Below are 20,607 nucleotides of genomic sequence, written 5' to 3' on the forward strand. Positions count from 1 at the left end.
CACTTTGGGATGACCCTATAGAATTTGGTGGAAACACATTACACGCAGAAACGGTGATAGGAATGATGATGCTGGAGGGACAGATCTCCATGAACAAGGCTTCCGTGACCAAACTAAAGCTGGAGAGAACAATAACAGAGGCCGGACAGAGACCGGACAGAGGCCGGACAGAGGCCGGACAGAGGCCGGACAGAGGCCGGACAGGAATACTCCCCACCACCCCACTGCCATATGAGACAACCCAGAGGACCCCAGAGGTGACTATACACAGATCTACCCTCTCATACCACTGACAAAAGAAAATGGAGAAGCAACCACAATTATCTTCAAGGGGACTCTGATGAAGGAGGTGGATGGCACAACAGCAGCAGCAAGTGGCATGAGAACAAAGGAATTGGATGAAAAAAAAGAGAGGCACAGTTCCTGGAGGGAGTTTCCCCTCGATATCCCAACTAACTACTAAAGAAGCAAAAGAAAAGTACACTGTGTCACCATCCATGGCTGAAGAAGGCCCTGCTCGCACAGATCGAGATAGGAAGTGGTGATTTTACTCACAAAATGATGGCTGCTCAAAGTTGTTTTCGAACAGGCTCACCACAACCACAGTCTGCCTCTCCCCAACAGTCACACCTGTGAACCTGGTGCTTGCAGGGTATGTGCTTTTCACCACTCAGCATTAAGGTGACCCACAGACATGGACAGGAAGAGGAGGTGGGCCCGCCATGGCACTTCGTCACTGGAACAACACTCAACGCTGGTCCTGTGGGCAGTTGGGGCACGTGAGTTCACAGTGGGGGGGAATGAAAGAGGAAGAGGTTACAACAGGGGCAGAGGAACCTTTGGGGCTGGCAGAGAAAGAGGAAGCTTTGCTAATGCACATCTTGGTGTGTTCTACCCACCATGGCAACAATATGCTCCTCAGCCACAGTACCACCCAGAGCTGATAATGCTTATCAGCCACAGTACCACCCAGAGCTGATAATGCTCCTCAGCCACAGTACCACCCAGAGCTGATAATGCTTATCAGCCACAGTACAGGCAGATTGATTAGCTCTGAATACAGCTTGTGAATTGGGGGAAGGGACAGCCACTTACTGTCTACTCAGACTCAGCATGGTGTAATGTTTGGAGAGCAAGAGGGTTTATTAATAGGTCTGTCTTATGGCTACATCATCTGTCTGGCATTCCCCAGAGCTGATAATGCTCCTCACCATCAACCATGATCTTCTCAGCTATTTACCGATTGGCTCATGGAGTGAGCCATAATGCTTATCAAAGGGGGGATATGGAGGAGGAGGAGAAGGTCCAGCGCCCAATGGTTTTGCCTAAATTTGCATCAGCACGTGAAACAGTTAATTTATTGTTGCCGACATGTTTGTTATATAACATAGACAAGGGAACTCCACTGTAACCATGGAAGTTCTCCACTGTAACCAGGGAAGTTCCACACTCCACTGTAAGCAGGAAGTTCTCCACTCCACTGTAACCAGGAAGTTCCCCACTCCACTGTAACCAGGGAAGTTCTCCACTCCACTGTAACCAGGGAAGTTCTCCACTCCACTGTAACCAGGGAAGTTCCCCACTCCACTGTAACCAGGGAAGTTCTCCACTCCACTGTAACCAGGGAAGTTCCCCACTCCACTGTAACCAGGGAAGTTCCCCACTCCACTGTAACCAGGGAAGTTCCCCACTCCACTGTAACCAGGGAAGTTCCCCACTCCACTGTAACCAGGGAAGTTCCCCACTCCACTGTAACCAGGGAAGTTCTCCACTCCACTGTAACCAGGAAGTTCCCCACTCCACTGTAACCAGGGAAGTTCCCCACTCCACTGTAACCAGGGAAGTTCCCCACTCCACTGTAACCAGGGAAGTTCCCCACTCCACTGTAACCAGGGAAGTTCCCCACTCCACTGTAACCAGGGAAGTTCCCCACTCAAAAAGCACCCTTGTAATGGATTTCATAGACATGGTAGAGCGAAAAGAAAGAGATTCTGCCTGGTGATAATTGACAGGTTCACCAGGTGGGTGCAAGCATTTCCCACCACCAACTGCAATGCGCGAACAGTTGAAAAATTTCTAGTCATGGAAATCATACCCAGGTTCGGAGTCACTGAGGTTTTATCTGCAGACAATGGGGCCCATCTCATAGGAGATGTGGTTGCCCAAGTAGCCAAAATGATGGGTGTTGACTAGAAGTTTGTGTCCATCTATCAACCGTGGAGTGACGGGATAACAGAGAGGGCTAATTAAATGATCAAAGGGGGGCTTGCAAAAACCTGCCATTTCACAAAAATGAGCTGGGTGGAATGCTGCCCCTTGTCCTCATGAAATGTGCAGCAGCCTTAACAAAGGTATTGGGTGTACACCTTATGAGATGTTAACCAGACGACCCAAGTGCCCACTAGGTGTTCGACCTATGACTGACCGACAGATAGACAAAACTGAGACACAGTGTGTCCATCTTGAGCACATGAAGGAACTAACCTCTGTTGTAAATTTTCTCCACTCTCACGCTAGGAAAGCAGCAGAACCAATCCCAGGTGAGGATCCAGATGGCCATCTGCGTAGGAGACTGAGTGAAAAAGACAAGTCCATAAAAGAAAATGGAACCAGCCAAGATGAATGGGACCCTTCCAGGTGACCATGGCAACACCGATTGCAATGGCGGAGAGGTCCGGCTGGCATCATCTCTCCCACAGCAAGCTGTGGATGAGCGACTGGAGGGAGGGAGAGCAGGGCCCCGAGGACATCTGAAGGAGGAAGAAGGTATGAGCCAAAGGACAGAAGCAGAAGAACCAGACCAAAAGGCTCTAGCTAACGAGCAGAAGAAGGAGACATCATTTCACACTTAGGTTCTATAACTAGGAAACAGAGACGAGTGTGGTGGTTTGTTTTCCCCATAATCCATGGGTCCCCCAGAGGGATCTGAGGTAAACTACAAATGGTGAGAAAAATTGGAAATCCTACATCAACAACTGAGCTGTTCGGGAGTCAGGTTGAGCCCATGGGAAGGACAGAGTTTGAAAGTGGGTTTTTATCCTTTATGCAGAGTAGGTAATGAGAAACAACCGACTAGGCGAATGGAGACCACAGGACTGTTCTTTGGGAAAATAACTGAGAGGTTAGCCGGGGATCATGGGACACATGTATGTTATGGTGGTCACAAGAAGGGAGCAAATGTACCTAATGTGGTAGAAGGAAGCAGGCAGATCTCTCTATGACCTAGAATTCACCTCAGGAGAGGTGAGTCAGTCTTCACGGTAAGAACCACCTGCTCTGTAAGGTGTAATTATCCCAGCAAGCTCCTGTGGATAGGATTGTTAGGAAATGGAAGCTTAATCATCATTCCCATACTGACTGTGGAAAAGTGGAAAATTACTGCTGAGCACTTAGAAAACACTGGAACTATTGTTTTATTCCTGCAAGTCTGTAAAACTGTATCTGCATGGCCTTGGTCTCATGAGTAGAAGGTGTTGATGTAGTCAGTTACATCACGAGGGGTCGACTGCAAACATATAAAAGCAACTTGGACTTTTCCTATTTTGCAGAACTCAGGGGAGACATCAGAGTTGTATGTTTGATATTAAACATGTTATGATTTATATGTGCACATTTTGAGTATTCCTTATTTGGTAAGTAAATAACGGAGACCAGAAAAGTGGAACCAACACTAACATAATTGCAAAAGGTTTTCTAATGATCATTTAGCGCCTTTTAAAATGATGACCTTGGATTAGCTAACACAACGTGCCGTTGGAACACAGGAGTGATGGTTGCTGGTAATGGACCTCTGTACATCTATGTAGATATTCCATATAAAAATCAGCCGTTTCCAGCTACAATAGTCATTTACCACATTAACAATGTCTACACTGTATTTCAATTTTATGTTATTTTAATGGATTATTTCGTTTTTCTTTCAAAAACAAGGACATTTCTAAGTGACCCCAAACTTTTGAACGGTAGTGTATATCACTGACTTCCATGTACACACACACACATACATACCTGCCTGCCTGCCTGCCTGCCTGCCTGCCTGCCTGCCTGCCTGCATAGTTTATTAATTCAACCATTTAAAAAAACAAGCACACTTAAAACTTGTAAAAGCCATACAGCACATTAATAAAATCATAGAGGATAACACACTATACAGTCTGGGACTTGTGTCCATTGTTAAATCATGGAGGATAACACACTATACAGTCTGGGACTTATGTCCATTGTTAAATCATGGAGGATAACACACTATACAGTCTGGGACTTATGTCCATTATGGACCTCTTGAGACAAGATGGCTGGACAAGATGAAACACAGTATGGAAGTGAAATAATAAAACAAAAACAGAGAAGAAGAACATCTATCTAATCAAAAACAGAGAAGAAGAAAATCTATCTCATCAAAAACAGAGAAGTACATCTATCTCATCAAAAACAGAGAAGAAGAACATCGATCTCATCAAAAACAGAGAAGAAGAACATCGATCTCATCAAAAACAGAGAAGATGAACATCTATCTCATCAAAAACAGAGAAGAAGAACATTTATCTCATTAAAAACAGAAGAAGAGCATCTATCTCATCAAAAAGAGCAAAGAAGAACATCTCATCATTCCAGTTACATCATAGGGGTTATTCATAAGGGCACAGAGGACATCAAACATAGTTTTACTTTATTTTTAAAGCAGAGGCAACTATAGGCAGAGGCAACTCAACTCATTCCATTCTGAGGCTCCTGTATGCAAGAAAGTCCTTATCAAGCAGCTTGGACTTTCGAGCCAAAAACGTAGTCCTGACATTAACCTTCCCTAGCACCTTATTGGCCAAGCTTCCTTAGCACCTTATTGGCCAAGCTTCCTAGCACCTTATTGGCCAAGCTTCCCTAGCACCTTATTGGCCAAGCTTCCTAGCACCTTATTGGCCAAGCTTCCTAGCACCTTATTGGCCAAGCTTCCCTAGCACCTTATTGGCCAAGCTTCCCTAGCACCTTATTGGCCAAGCTTCCCTAGCACCTTATTGGCCAAGCTTCCCTAGCACCTTATTGGCCAAGCTTCCCTAGCACCTTATTGGCCAAGCTTCCTAGCACCTTATTGGCCAAGCTTCCTTGGCACCTTATTGGCCAAGCTTCCCTACCTTATTGGCCAAGCTTCCCTAGCACCTTATTGGCCAAGCTTCCCTAGCACCTTATTGGCCAAGCTTCCCTAGCACCTTATTGGCTGCTTCCCTAGCACCTTATTGGCCAAGCTTCCCTAGCACCTTATTGGCCAAGCTTCCCTAGCACCTTTTTGGCCAAGCTTCCTAGCACCTTATTGCACCTTATTGCCAAGCTTCCATCAAGGATACATCCCAAGTAGCTAACAGAGGTTTTAGTAGTCAGCACCTCACCCCTCTAACTCCCCTCTGCTTTCAGACCACCTTTTAACAACGTCCGTGTTTCTGATCCATTTTATGTTATTTTAATGGACAAAAAAAGAAGTGATATTCTTTCAAAAACAAGGACGTTTCTAAGTGACCTCAAACTTTTGAACGGTAGTTTATATAGAGAAAGACACAAAGCAATTAGTGGGCCCAGGTGTGTACTAATTGGCTGTACATTGAGTACCGATCCCCGAGGATGGTGCTGTCGTGTCGTCGTCCTCTGGATGGTCACTGAACTCTCCCAATATGATGGTTAATAATAATGATTTATTAAACTTCTATTGCACTTTTCATAACAGAAGGGAATCTCAAAGCTAAACAATGTTTTAGCTACTGGTAATGTTAGCAGAGTCCGGTTCAGTCTCCAACGTAGCAGATAGAAAGGCCATGAATAGAGCCTTCCCTATTCAACATGTCAGAGAAGTAGGTTTGTTCTACATAGCATATTTCTATCTGAACGTTCCAACACATTGCGTCTTGCTGAACGTGCCCCAAGTTGTTCGCTAGCTAATGAGGTAACATGACTGAACAAGGTGTAACTTAAACAAATCTTTAACGGTCCGTCCTGCAACTAGCCTAGTTTTGGAACGGCCCTCGATATCCTTTATGAATGTAAAATGTTGCCTGCCAATGCTGTTGTAGGCCTAGAAGAAAGAAACCAAAAAGTAGTGCTGGTATTATGGATCATATTGGAAGTTAGCCTGAAGCTAGCCTGAAGTTAGCCTGAAGCTAGCCTGAAGCTAGCCTGAAGCTAGCCTGAAGTTAGCCTGAAGTTAGCCTGAAGCTAGCCTGAAGTTAGCCTGAAGCTAGCCTGAAGTTAGCCTGAAGCTAGCCTGAAGCTAGCCTGAAGCTAGCCTGAAGCTAGCCTGAAGCTAGCCTGAAGTTAGCCTGAGAATCAAGCCGTTTTCTCTGATGCTACAGGCCTGTATATGAAATGAAGTGGGAGGGGTTAAACGAGATTACAAATTCTAAGACCGCCCACTTTTCTATACTCAAAGGAGAGAAAAACAGTTAGACTGTTGTTTTAACTATTAAAATGCTGCTATTTGTTTTTTTTTTAAATTTCGTAAGACAGCTTGTGTTTCTTAACCAGGCAAAGGGTAGCCACTGGAAGGCTGATGGTGACTGGTTAGCTAAGGCGAAGCAAGAGAGTCGCCTGCTCAATGTGTATATAAGGTAGCAACCTGTCTGCCATTCATCGCTTTCTCCCACGCAGCAACTAGGGTGAGGTGTCTTTCCTTTCATATGGATTCAAAGGTCTCCTAGATCTTCCCACACTGGGAGTTTAAGGAAGTGCTGCTTTGTGAGTCTCCGACCAAGACCAAGTTATTCCAGGTTCTGAGTGGATCTTCTTCCTCCCACCAGAGCAGGAGGGTAATTCCTTGTGAGGTCACCTATGAGGATGTGGTGTAATACAAGAACCCTCTGTACCATCCAATATCTACATGTATAGTCAGAATCCATTGCTGTCAAGTGTGTCAAATCGTTACATTTTCGAGGCAGTTTTTTCCCAGGTGTGATGCATCCCTCCCATTGCTGAACGCATCTGTGCTGCTAATATTCATTGTGCTTATCACTGAAAAGCTCTAAAATCTCACTCTCAAAAAAAAACTCTTGTCCAGTCCATTTAGTAATTTGATTTTAGTCACAGGAAATTTTTTTTAGTCAACTGAAATTAAAAATCATTTTTGGTTTTGTTATAGATTTGTCTGGGTCTATTTAGTCAGTTGTAGTCTCATCAATTTCTACTGAAAAGTAGATGTTTGACGAATATTTTTGTCACTGTTTGTGAAATGAACACTGCTACTTCACTAGTCAAACATATCCACATTAGTGAATTGCCTATACAATCTTTTTGGGTTCAATCATATATTTATACACCTATTTTGTAGGAACATTAGTTAGCCCCCCCCTGATATAAAATATTGTGTCATTGTGTCCTGTCTGGGTTGGCGCCCCCTTGCTGTGGAGGAGATCTTTGTAGGCTATACTGCCTTGTCTCAGGATGGTAAGTTGGTGGTTGTAGTTATCCCTCTAGTGGTGTGATGGGCTGTGCTTTGGCAAAGTGAGTGGGTTTATATCCTTCCTGTTTGGCCCTGTCCGGGGGTGTCATCGGATGGGGCCACAGCGTCTCCTGACCCCTCCTGTCTCAGCCTCCAGTATTTATGCTGCAGTAGTTTATGTGTCGGGGGCTAGGGTCAGTTTGTTATATCTGGAGTACTTCACCTGTCTTATCTGGTGTCCTGTGTGAATTTAAGTATGCTCTCTCTCTCTCTCTTTCTCTCTTTCTCTCTTTCTCTCTCTCGGAGGACCTGAGCCCTAGGACCATGCCTCAGGACTACCTGACATGATGACTCCTTGCTGTCCCCAGTCCACCTGGCCGTGCTGCTGCTCCAGTTTCAACTGTTCTGCCTGCGGCTATGGAACGCTGACCTGTTCACCGGACGTGCTACCTGTCCCAGACCTATTATTTGACCATGCTGGTCATTTATGAACATTTGAACATCTTGGCCGTGTTCTGTTATAATCTCCATCCGGCACAGCCCGAAGAGGACTGGCCCACCCCTCATAGTCTGGTTCCTCTCTAGGTTTCTTCCTAGGTTTTGGCCTTTCTAGGGAGTGTTTCCTAGCCAACGTGCTTCAACACCTGCATTGCTTGCTGTTTGGGGTTTTAGGCAGGGTTTCTGTACAGCACTTTGAGATATCAGCTGTGTGTGTGTGTGTGTGTGTGTGTGTGTGTGTGTGTGTGTGTGTGTGTGTGTGTGTGTGTGTGTGTGTGTGTGTGTGTGTGTGTGTGTGTGAAAAACAATGACAATATTTGAATAGGTATAATAAATCAATAGTCACAAAATGACAGATTTTCTTTTTAATGAGAAAATAACGATGTAGCTGTATAACTGTGAGCCTTACAAGTAGCCTACTATATAAACCAATAGAAGCAGAATATAAACATAGAACTGGTTAACATATTAACAGAGCTTTACATATGAAGATGATTTCTTTATTACACCAGTGATTCTCTCACTATCCACAGAGCTCTCCACTCTGAATGGAGCCCACAGGCAGCCTTCTATCCACAGGGCTCTCCCACTCTGGATGGAGCCCACAGGGCTCTCCACTCTGGATGGAGCCCACATGGCTCTCCACTCTGGATGGAGCCCACAGGGCACTCCACTCTGAAAGGAGCCCACAGAGCTCTCCACTCTGGATGGAGCCCACAGGGCACTCCACTCTGAAAGGAGCCCACAGAGCTCTCCACTCTGAATGGAGCCCACAGGCAGCCTTCTATCCACAGAGCTCTCCACTCTGGATGGAGCCCACAGAGCTCTCCACTCTGGATGGAGCCCACAGAGCTCTCCACTCTGGATGGAGCCCACAGGGTTCTCCACTCTGGATGGCAAAGCCTTTCTTGTTACAATGATAAATAAAGTCATCATAAAAAAACACCATGAATTCAGAAATAAACAACAAAAGCGTGTCAACTCACATAAAATCATATTTCTTTTTTTGAGTGCGTATATATTAGTTAAAATTCCAAAAGCATACAATAATATCGTAGGCCTATATTCAGAAACTCACATTTCTACTCCATGGGAGACATGTCTGGAGTGATACTCTATGTTCAAATCCCTTGGCAGATCTAATGCTGTATGTTCACAATGGCTGTCATCTAGCTCTGGTCCAGGGCGTTTAGTGCAGCTTGTTAATGCTGAGGCTGCAGTAATGCCCTGGACCAGAGTTAGTTGTAATGAAAGATACCCTACGGCGTCATGCACGTGGGCTTTAGTATTGAAGGCAGATGTAATTCTGCATCGTACAACAAATACAGCAAACCGGCTGTAGTGTGTTTACATCATTACCGTACAGTGTGTTTACATTATTACTGTATAGTGTGTTTACATTATTACTGTATAGTGTGTTTACATTATTACCGTATAGTGTGTTTACATTATTACCGTATAGTGTGTTTACATTATTACCGTATAGTGTGTTTACATTATTACTGTATAATGTGTTTATATTATTACTGTATAGTGTGTTTACATTATTACTGTATAGCGTGTTTACATTATTACTGTATAATGTGTTTATATTATTACCGTATAGTGTGTTTACATTATTACCGTATAGCGTGTTTACATTATTACTGTATAGTGTGTTTATATTATTACCGTATAGTGTGTTTACATTATTACCGTATAGCGTGTTTACATTATTACTGTATAGTGTGTTTACATTATTACCGTATAGCGTGTTTACATTATTACTGTATAGTGTGTTTACATCTATTGTGCTGCTACTTCCTCAGTTGTTTTCTGACCCTGAAATGGTTTTAATATTCACACAAGGCAAACTGCATTATCCCACCAAATATACAGTACGATTACTCATTTAGTTATTCAAGATACGTCTACTTTCTTTTCAAGTTCTGAGACCAAATTCAACTTGATGAATGTGTTACTTTAAAATATAGGATTTGTGCTGTTTTGGTATCATAGGCTATAAGAGACATCTGTACATTGTAAATACATGGCAATAGTACACAGTTTCCATCTGCATTATATGTTTTGACAAAGGCTAATCAAATAGCAGACAGTTTCCATCTGCATTATATGTTTTGACAAAGGCTAATCAAAAAGCAGACAGTTTCCATCTGCATTATATGTTTTGACAAAGGCTAATCAAATAGCAGACAGTTTCCATCTGCATTATATGTTTTGACAAAGGCTAATCAAATAGCAGACAGTTTCCATCTGCATTATATGTTTTGACAAAGGCTAATCAAATAGCAGACAGTTTCCATCTGCATTATATGTTTTGACAAAGGCTAATCAAATAGCAGACAGTTTCCATCTGCATTATATGTTTTGACAAAGGCTAATCAAATAGCAGACAGTTGTGTAAAGCTGGGAGAACACACCCTGTTGTTACCCTAACATTACCCTAACCCTCTTGTTACATTACCCACGTGTTACACTAATAGTAACCTCTTGTTACCCTAACATGTTACCCTAACCCTCTTGTGACATTACCCTCATGTTACACTAATAGTAACCTCTTGTTATCCTAACATTACCCTTTGCTACAGTATCATCTTGTTACGCAAACATTACCCTGTTGTTACATTAACTTCTTGTTACCCTAACATTACCCCTTTGCTACATTACCCCTTTGCTACTATACCGTATTCTTAAATTACCATCTTGTTACCGAAACATTACCCTTTTGTTACATTACCGTCGTCTAACCCTGCCATTACCCTCCTGTTACCTTAACATTGCCCTATTGTTACCATGACAGTACCTTTTTGTTACATTACCATCTTGTTACATTACCACATTGTTATCCTGACATTACCCTATTCTTACACTACCCTCTTGTTGCCATAACACTTCCCTTTGTTACATTATCCTTTTATTACACAACAGTACCGTCTTGTTACCCTAACCATATTGTTACCATAACATTGCCCTCTTGATACATTGCCCTCTTGTTACATTAACCTAGTGTAACCCTCACATTGCCCTCTTGTTACATTAACCTAGTGTAACCCTCACATTGCCCTCTTGTTACATTACCCTAGTGTTACCCTCACATTGCCCTCTTGTTACATTAACCTAGTGTTACCCTCACATTGCCCTCTTGTTACATTAACCTAGTGTTACCCTCACATTGCCCTCTTGTTACATTAACCTAGTGTAACCCTCACATTGCCCTCTTGTTACATTAACCTAGTGTAACCCTCACATTGCCCTCTTGTTACATTAACCTAGTGTAACCCTCACATTGCCCTCTTGTTACATTAACCTAGTGTTACCCTCACATTGCCCTCTTGTTACATTACCCTAGTGTTACCCTCACATTGCCCTCTTGTTACATTAACCTAGTGTTACCCTCACATTGCCCTCTTGTTACATTAACCTAGTGTTACCCTCACATTGCCCTCTTGTTACATTAACCTAGTGTTACCCTCACATTGCCCTCTTGTTACATTAACCTAGTGTAACCCTCACATTGCCCTCTTGTTACATTAACCTAGTGTTACCCTCACATTGCCCTCTTGATACATTAACCTAGTGTTACCCTTACATTACCCTCTTGATACATTACCCTAATGTTGCCCTCTTGATACATTACCCTCTTGATACATTACCCTCTTGATACATTACCTTCTCGTTACATTACCCTAATATTACCATTACATTACCCTCTTGATACATCACCCCGGTATTACCCTTACATTACCTTCTTGATACATTACCCTGGTATTACCCCTACATTACCCTCTGGCTACATTACCCTACTTTTACCCTTACATTACCCTCTTGCTACATTACCCTCTTGTTACATTACCCTAGTATTAGCCTTACATTACCCTCATGTTCCCTGACATTACCCTTTTGTTACATTACCCTCTCGTTACACAAACATGACCCCAATGCCATACAACACTCCTTCCGTGGCCTCCAACTGCTCTTAAATGCTAGTAAAACCAAATGCATGCTTTTCAACCGATCGCTGCCTGCACCCGCATGCCCGACTAGCATCACCACACTGGATGGTTCCGACCTTGAATATGTGGACACCTATAAGTACCTAGGTGTCTGGCTAGACTGCAAACTCTCCTTCCAGACCCATATCAAACATCTCCAATCGAAAATCAAATCAAGAGTCGGCTTTCTATTCCGTAACAAAGCCTCCTTCACTCACGCTGCCAAGCTTACCTAGTAAAACTGACTATCCTACCGATCCTTGACTTCGGCGATGTCATCTACAAAATTGCTTCCAACACTCTTCTCAGCAAACTGGATGCAGTTTATCACAGTGCCATCCGTTTTGTCACTAAAGCACCTTATACTACCCACCACTGCGACTTGTATGCTCTAGTCGTTGGCCTACGCTACATATTTGTCGCAAGACCCACTGGCTCCAGGTCGTCTACAAGGCCATGCTAGGTAAAGCTCCGCCTTATCTCAGTTCACTGGTCACGATGGCAACACCCATCCGTAGCTCGCTCCAGCAGGTGTATCTCACTGATCATCCCTAAAGCCAACACCTCATTCGGCCGCCTTTCGTTCCAGTACTCTGCTGCCTGTGACTGGAACGAATTGCAAAAATCGCTGAAGTTGGAGACTTTTATCTCCCTCACCAACTTCAAACATCAGCTATCTGAGCAGCTAACCGATCGCTGCAGCTGTACTTAATCTATTGGTAAATAGCCCACGCATTTTCACCTACCTCATCCCCACAGTTTTTATTTATTTACTTTTCTGCTCTTTTGCACACCAATATCTCTACCTGTACATGATCATTTATCAATCCAGTGTTAATCTGCAATATTGTAATTATTCGCCTACCTCCTCATGCCTTTTGCACACATTGTATATAGACTCCCCTTTTTATTCTACTGTGTTATTGACTTGTTAATTGTTTACTCCATGTGTAACTCTGTGTTGTCTGTTCACACTGCTATGCTTTATCTTGGCCAGGTCGCAGTTGTAAATGAGAATATATATATGATGAACTTGTTCTCAACTAGCCTACCTGGTTAAATAAAGGTGAAAATAAAGGTGAAAAAGGTGAAAAAAAACCATCTCCCTTTTGTTACATTACCCTGTTGTTACCACAACATTAACTTTGCATATTTACTAGTTGCAAATTTAGTATCCTGAAGAACACACACACACACACACACACACACACAAACACACACACACACACACACACACACACACACACACACACACACACACACACACACACACACACACACAGACACAGAGCATCTCTCTCCCTCTCTCTCCTCTGTGGTGAGCATCTCTCTCTCCCTCTCTCCTCTGTGGTGAGCATCTCTCTCTCCCTCTTTGCTGTGGTGAGCATCTCTCTCTCCCTCTCTCCTCTGTGATGAGCATCTCTCTCTCCCTCTCTCCTCTGTGGTGAGCATCTCTCTCTCCCTCTCTCCTCTGTGGTGAGCATCTCTCTCTCTCTCTCCTCTGTGATGAGCATCTCTCTCTCCCTCTCTCCTCTGTGGTGAGCATCTCTCTCTCTCTCTCCTCTGTGATTAGCATCTCTCTCTCCCTCTTCGCTGTGGTGAGCATCTCTCTCTCCCTCTCTCCTCTGTGGTGAGCATCTCTCTCCCTCTCTCCTCTGTGGTGAGCATCTCTCTCTCCCTCTTCGCTGTGGTGAGCATCTCTCTCTCCCTCTCTCCTCTGTGGTGAGCATCTCTCTCTCCCTCTCTCCTCTGTGGTGAGCATCTCTCTCTCCCTCTCTCCTCTGTGATTAGCATCTCTCTCTCCCTCTCTCCTCTGTGATGAGCATCTCTCTCTCCCTCTCTCCTCTGTGGTGAGCATCTCTCTCTCCCTCTCTTTGCTGTGGTGAGCATCTCTCTCTCCCTCTTCGCTGTGGTGAGCATCTCTCTCTCCCTCTCTCCTCTGTGATGAGCATCTCTCTCTCCCTCTCTTCGATGTGGTGAGCATCTCTCTCTCCCTCTTCGCTGTGGTGAGCATCTCTCTCTCCCTCTCTTCGATGTGGTGAGCATCTCTCTCTCCCTCTCTCCTCTGTGGTGAGCATCTCTCTCTCCCTCTTCGCTGTGGTGAGCATCTCTCTCTCCCTCTCTTCGCTGTGGTGAGCATCTCTCTCTCCCTCTTCGATGTGGTGAGCATCTCTCTCTCCCTCTTCGCTGTGGTGAGCATCTCTCTCTCCCTCTTCGCTGTGGTGAGCATCTCTCTCTCCCTCTCTCCTCTGTGGTGAGCATCTCTCTCTCCCTCTCTTCGATGTGGTGAGCATCTCTCCCTCTCTCTCCTCTGTGGTGAGCATCTCTCTCTCCCTCTCTCCTCTGTGATGAGCATCTCTCTCCCTCTCTCCTCTGTGGTGAGCATCTCTCTCTCCCTCTCTCCTCTGTGGTGAGCATCTCTCTCTCCCTCTCTTCGATGTGGTGAGCATCTCTCTCTCCCTCTCTTCGATGTGGTGAGCATCTCTCCCTCTCTCTCCTCTGTGGTGAGCATCTCTCTCTCCCTCTCTCTCCTCTGTGATGAGCATCTCTCTCTCCCTCTCTCCTCTGTGATGAGCATCTCTCTCTCCCTCTCTTCGCTGTGGTGAGCATCTCTCTCTCCCTCTCTCCTCTGTGATGGCATCTCTCTCTCCCTCTTTGCTGTGGTGAACATCTCTCTCTCCCTCTCTTCGCTGTGGTGAGCTTCTCTCTCTCCCTCTCTCCTCTGTGGTGAGCATCTCTCTCTCCCTCTCTCCTCTGTGATTAGCATCTCTCTCTCCCTCTCTCCTCTGTGATTAGCATCTCTCTCTCCCTCTCTCCTCTGTGATTAGCATCTCTCCCTCTTTCGCTGTGGTGAGCATCTCTCTCTCCCTCTCTTCGATGTGGTGAGCATCTCTCTCTCCCTCTCCTCTGTGATGAGCATCTCTCTCTCCCCTTTTGCTGTGGTGAGCATCTCTCTCCCCCTCTCTTCGCTGTGATGAGCATCTCTCTCTCCCTCTCTCCTCTGTGATTAGCATCTCTCCCCTCTCTTCGCTGTGGTGAGCATCTCTCTCTCTCTCTCCTCTGTGGTGAGCATCTCTCTCTCTCTCTCCTCTGTGGTGAGCATCTCTCTCTCCCTCTCTCCTCTGTGGTGAGCATCTCTCTCTCCCTCTCTTCGATGTGGTGAGCATCTCTCTCTCCCTCTCTTCGATGTGGTGAGCATCTCTCCCTCTCTCTCCTCTGTGGTGAGCATCTCTCTCTCCCTCTCTCTCCTCTGTGATGAGCATCTCTCTCTCCCTCTCTCCTCTGTGATGAGCATCTCTCTCCCTCTCTCGCTGTGGTGAGCATCTCTCTCCCTCTCTCCTCTGTGATGGCATCTCTCTCCCTCTTTGCTGTGGTGAACATCTCTCTCTCCCTCTCTTCGCTGTGGTGAGCTTCTCTCTCTCCCTCTCTCCTCTGTGGTGAGCATCTCTCTCTCCCTCTCTCCTCTGTGATTAGCATCTCTCTCTCCCTCTCTCCTCTGTGATTAGCATCTCTCTCTCCCTCTCTCCTCTGTGATTAGCATCTCTCTCTCCCTCTCTTCGCTGTGGTGAGCATCTCTCTCTCCCTCTCTTCGATGTGGTGAGCATCTCTCTCTCCCTCTCTCCTCTGTGATGAGCATCTCTCTCTCCCTCTCTTTGCTGTGGTGAGCATCTCTCTCTCCCTCTCTTCGCTGTGATGAGCATCTCTCTCTCCCTCTCTCCTCTGTGATTAGCATCTCTCTCTCCCTCTCTTCGCTGTGGTGAGCATCTCTCTCTCTCTCTCCTCTGTGGTGAGCATCTCTCTCTCTCTCTCCTCTGTGGTGAGCATCTCTCTCTCCCTCTCTCCTCTGTGATGAGCATCTCTCTCTCCCTCTTCGCTGTGGTGAGCATCTCTCTCTCCCTCTTCGCTGTGGTGAGCATCTCTCTCTCCCTCTCTCTCCTCTGTGATTAGCATCTCTCTCTCCCTCTCTCCTCTGTGATGAGCATCTCTCTCTCCCTCTTCGCTGTGATGAGCATCTCTCTCTCCCTCTTCGCTGTGGTGAGCATCTCTCTCTCCCTCTCTCTCCTCTGTGGTGAGCATCTCTCTCTCCCTCTCTCTCCTCTGTGATGAGCATCTCTCTCTCCCTCTCTCCTCTGTGATGAGCATCTCTCTCTCCCTCTCTCCTCTGTGGTGAGCATCTCTCTCTCCCTCTCTCTCCTCTGTGGTGAGCATCTCTCTCTCCCTCTCTCTCCTCTGTGGTGAGCATCTCTCTCTCCCTCTCTCTCCTCTGTGGTGAGCATCTCTCTCTCCCTCTTCGCTGTGATGAGCATCTCTCTCTCCCTCTCTCCTCTGTGGTGAGCATCTCTCTCCCTCTCTCCTCTGTGGTGAGCATCTCTCTCTCCCTCTTCGCTGTGATGAGCATCTCTCTCTCCCTCTCTCTCCTCTGTGGTGAGCATCTCTCTCTCCCTCTCTCTCCCTCTCTCCTCTGTGGTGAGCATCTCTCTCTCCCTCTCTCTCCTCTGTGGTGAGCATCTCTCTCTCCCTCTCTCTCCTCTGTGGTGAGCATCTCTCTCTCCCTCTCCTCTGTGATGAGCATCTCTCTCTCCCTCTCTCTCCTCTGTGGTGAGCATCTCTCTCTCCCTCTCTCTCCTCTGTGGTGAGCATCTCTCTCTCCCTCTCTCTCCTCTGTGGTGAGCATCTCTCTCTCCCTCTTCGCTGTGATGAGCATCTCTCTCTCCCTCTTCGCTGTGATTAGCATCTCTCTCTCCCTCTCTCCTCTGTGGTGAGCATCTCTCTCTCCCTCTTCGCTGTGATGAGCATCTCTCTCTCCCTCTCTCTCCTCTGTGGTGAGCATCTCTCTCTCCCTCTCTCTCCCTCTCTCCTCTGTGGTGAGCATCTCTCTCTCCCTCTCTCTCCTCTGTGTTGAGCATCTCTCTCTCCCTCTCTCTCCTCTGTGATGAGCATCTCTCTCTCCCTCTTCGCTGTGATGAGCATCTCTCTCTCCCTCTTCGCTGTGATGAGCATCTCTCTTTCCCTCTTCGCTGTGGTGAGCATCTCTCTCTCCCTCTCTCCTCTGTGGTGAGCATCTCTCTCTCCCTCTCTCCGCTGTGATGAGCATCTCTCTCTCCCTCTCTCTCCTCTGTGGTGAGCATCTCTCTCTCCCTCTCTCCTCTGTGATGAGCATCTCTCTCTCCGTCTTCGCTGTGGTGAGCATCTCTCTCTCCCTCTCTCTCCGCTGTGATGAGCATCTCTCTCTCCCTCTCTCTCCTCTGTGGTGAGCATCTCTCTCTCCCTCTCTCTCCTCTGTGATGAGCATCTCTCTCTCCCTCTCTCTCCGCTGTGATGAGCATCTCTCTCTCCCTCTCTCTCTGTGATTAGCATCTCTCTCTCCCTCTCTCTCCTCTGTGGTGAGCATCTCTCTCTCCCTCTCTCCTCTGTGGTGAGCATCTCTCTCTCTCTCTCTCCTCTGTGGTGAGCATCTCTCTCTCTCTCTCTCCTCTGTGATGAGCATCTCTCTCCCTCTCTCTCCTCTGTGATGAGCATCTCTCTCTCCCTCTCTCTCCTCTGTGATGAGCATCTCTCTCTCCCTCTCTCTCCTCTGTGGTGAGCATCTCTCTCTCTCTCTCCTCTGTGATGAGCATCTCTCTCTCCCTCTCTCTCATCTGTGATGAGCATCTCTCTCTCCCTCTCTCCTCTGTGGTGAGCATCTCTCTCTCTCTCTCCTCTGTGATGAGCATCTCTCTCTCCCTCTCTCTCATCTGTGATGAGCATCTCTCTCTCCCTCTCTCTCCTCTGTGATTAGCATCTCTCTCTCCCTCTCTTCTCTGTGATGAGCATCTCTCTCTCCCTCTCTCCTCTGTGGTGAGCATCTCTCTCTCCCTCTCTTCGATGTGGTGAGCATCTCTCTCTCCCTCTCTTCGATGTGGTGAGCATCTCTCTCTCCCTCTCTTCTCTGTGATGAGCATCTCTCTCTCCTCTGTGGTGAGCATCTCTCCCTCCCTCTCCGCTGTGATGAGCATCTCTCTCTCCCTCCCTCTCCGCTGTGGTGAGCATCTCTCTCTCCCTCTCTTCTCTGTGATGAGCATCTCTCTCTCCCTCTCTCTCCTCTGTGGTGAGCATCTCTCTCTCCCTCTCTTCTCTGTGATGAGCATCTCTCTCTCCTCTGTGGTGAGCATCTCTCTCTCCCTCTCTCTCCTCTGTGATTAGCATCTCTCTCTCCCTCTCTTCTCTGTGATGAGCATCTCTCTCTCCCTCTCTCCTCTGTGGTGAGCATCTCTCTCTCCCTCTCTTCGATGTGGTGAGCATCTCTCTCTCCCTCTCCTCTGTGGTGAGCATCTCTCTCTCCCTCTCTCCTCTGTGATTAGCATCTCTCTCTCCCTCTCTTCGCTGTGGTGAGCATCTCTCTCTCTCTCTCCTCTGTGGTGAGCATCTCTCTCTCCCTCTCTCCTCTGTGATGAGCATCTCTCTCTCCCTCTTCGCTGTGGTGAGCATCTCTCTCTCCCTCTCTCCTCTGTGATGAGCATCTCTCTCTCCCTCTCTCCTCTGTGATGAGCATCTCTCTCTCCCTCTTCGCTGTGATGAGCATCTCTCTCTCCCTCTCTCCTCTGTGGTGAGCATCTCTCTCTCCCTCTCTCCTCTGTGATGAGCATCTCTCTCTCCCTCTCTCCTCTGTGATGAGCATCTCTCTCTCCCTCTCTCCTCTGTGGTGAGCATCTCTCTCTCCCTCTCTCCTCTGTGATGAGCATCTCTCTCCTCTCTCCCTCTGTGGTGAGCATCTCTCTCCCTCTCTCCTCTGTGGTGAGCATCTCTCTCTCCCTCTCTCCTCTGTGGTGAGCATCTCTCTCTCCCTCTCTCCTCTGTGGTGAGCATCTCTCTCTCCCTCTTCGCTGTGATGAGCATCTCTCTCTCCCTCTCTTGTACACATCAAAGCAACCAGATGATAAAACACATTTCTCCTTTTGGGAGTTAACGGATCCAAAAACCTCTGTGTTTCTGTTCATAATTACAAACTACCAACACTGTCTTTAAGTAATACCTGCCCTCTGCCTATCATCAGCCAATCACTGATCAGCATTATTATGTTCAACTTCCTGGGTCACAGGTCAATCTATGTTCATCTTCCTGGACAATGTTAGGAAGTTCAGGATAATCTCTTAATGATCTCTTTCCCCTTCTCCTCCTCTCTCCTCTCTCAAGATAAATAGAATACAGTCTGAAACAGTCTGTCAACAAATCAACACTGTTGCCCAGGTAACACTGTTGCCCAGGTAACACTGTTGCCCAGGTAACACTGTTGTCCCACACACAGGTTGCATCCTGAATGGGACCCTATTGCTTAAATAGTGCACTACTTTTCACTGTGTAGGGAATAGGGTGCCATTTGGGACACGACCATAGTATAATCAGAGAAACACTCCTCTCTGTGTCATCGTTCTGAAGCAGAAACACTCCTCTCTGTGTCATCGTTCTGAAGCAGAAACACCTCTCTCTGTGTCATCGTTCTGAAGCAGAAACACCTCTCTTTGTCATCAGTCTAAAACAGAAACACCTCTCTGTGTCATCAGTCTAAAGCAGAAACACCTCTCTCTGTGTCATCAGTCTAAAGCAGAAACACCTCTCTTTGTCATCAGTCTAAAACAGAAACACCTCTCTGTGTCATCAGTCTAAAGCAGAAACACCTCTCTGTGTCATCAGTCTAAAGAAGAAACACACCTCTCTGTGTCATCAGTCTAAAGAAGAAACTAAATCAAAACTTCTTGAACTCATATAAAAGGACACAATTGTCCATTAAATACCTGGGCGCGAACCCAGAGTCTCTGGTGGCACAGCTGGTGCTGCGGTACAGCGCCAACCTAGGAGGCCCCCATTAAATACTAATTGATATGCATCATATAAAAAAAACACTATAAGAAACCATAAACCAGGTTCTTGAGGGTGGCTTGAAGCTCAAATGGCACCCTATTCCCGATACAGTGCACTACTTTTAACCAGAGGATATGACCATGTTCAGGCGTAGCACTATACAGGGAATAGGGTGCCATTGGAGTCTCGCTGTCTGTGGTGTTTTTTTTCAGGGAAACGAACCGACTCGGAGCATACCCAGAACGTTCTTTTGAGGTCAGAGGGCACGGGCCACAACCTACTTCCCTGGACAGTTCTCGGGTTCTGGTTTGCGTGTTAGTAGAGTCCTCGTTCAGGAAAACAGGCTCCTTTTGGCATAGTAGTAAAAAGGTGTTGTTGGTGTTCTCAGCTGGTCCATTGTTTTGTCATCTCTGGTTTAAGTGTCAAATCAATCGTTAACTGCTCTTGTTGTTGTTGTTGTTGTTGTTGTTTAGTCCATTGAGAGAAGGTAATACTCCTGTCTTGTTCTGACTGACATCACTACAAAGGAGCTGGCCATACAGCTGGCCATACAGCTGGCCATACAGCTGGCCATACAGCTGGACATACAGCCGGACATACAGCCGGCCATACAGCCGGCCATACAGCCATACAGCCCTTTACAGCTGGCCATGCATACAGCCCATACAGCTGGCCATACAGCTGCTGCCATACAGCTGGCCATACAGCTGGCCATACAGCTGGCCACATACAGCCGGACATACAGCCACGGCCATACAGCTGGCCATACAGCAGCCGGACGCCACAGCCCGGCCATACAGCTGGCTGGACATACAGCTGGCCATACAGCTGGCCATACAGCTGGCCATACAGCTGGCCATA

General features: G+C 46.5%; 1 protein-coding gene across 1 annotated transcript in view; it reads left to right on the forward strand.

Moving 5' to 3' along the window:
- Positions 1 to 2,603: 2,603 nt before the first annotated feature.
- The window catches only part of LOC135548941 (angiopoietin-1 receptor-like), a 56,724-nt gene continuing 38,720 nt past the window's right edge, over positions 2,604 to 20,607 (forward strand). Inside the window, 1 exon segment of the mRNA XM_064979036.1 lies at positions 2,604 to 2,766. Coding sequence (XP_064835108.1) covers positions 2,604 to 2,766 — 163 coding nt within the window.

This window comes from Oncorhynchus masou, chromosome 11 (genome assembly GCF_036934945.1).
Source record: "Oncorhynchus masou masou isolate Uvic2021 chromosome 11, UVic_Omas_1.1, whole genome shotgun sequence".
In the NCBI taxonomy this organism is placed as follows: domain Eukaryota; kingdom Metazoa; phylum Chordata; class Actinopteri; order Salmoniformes; family Salmonidae; genus Oncorhynchus; species Oncorhynchus masou.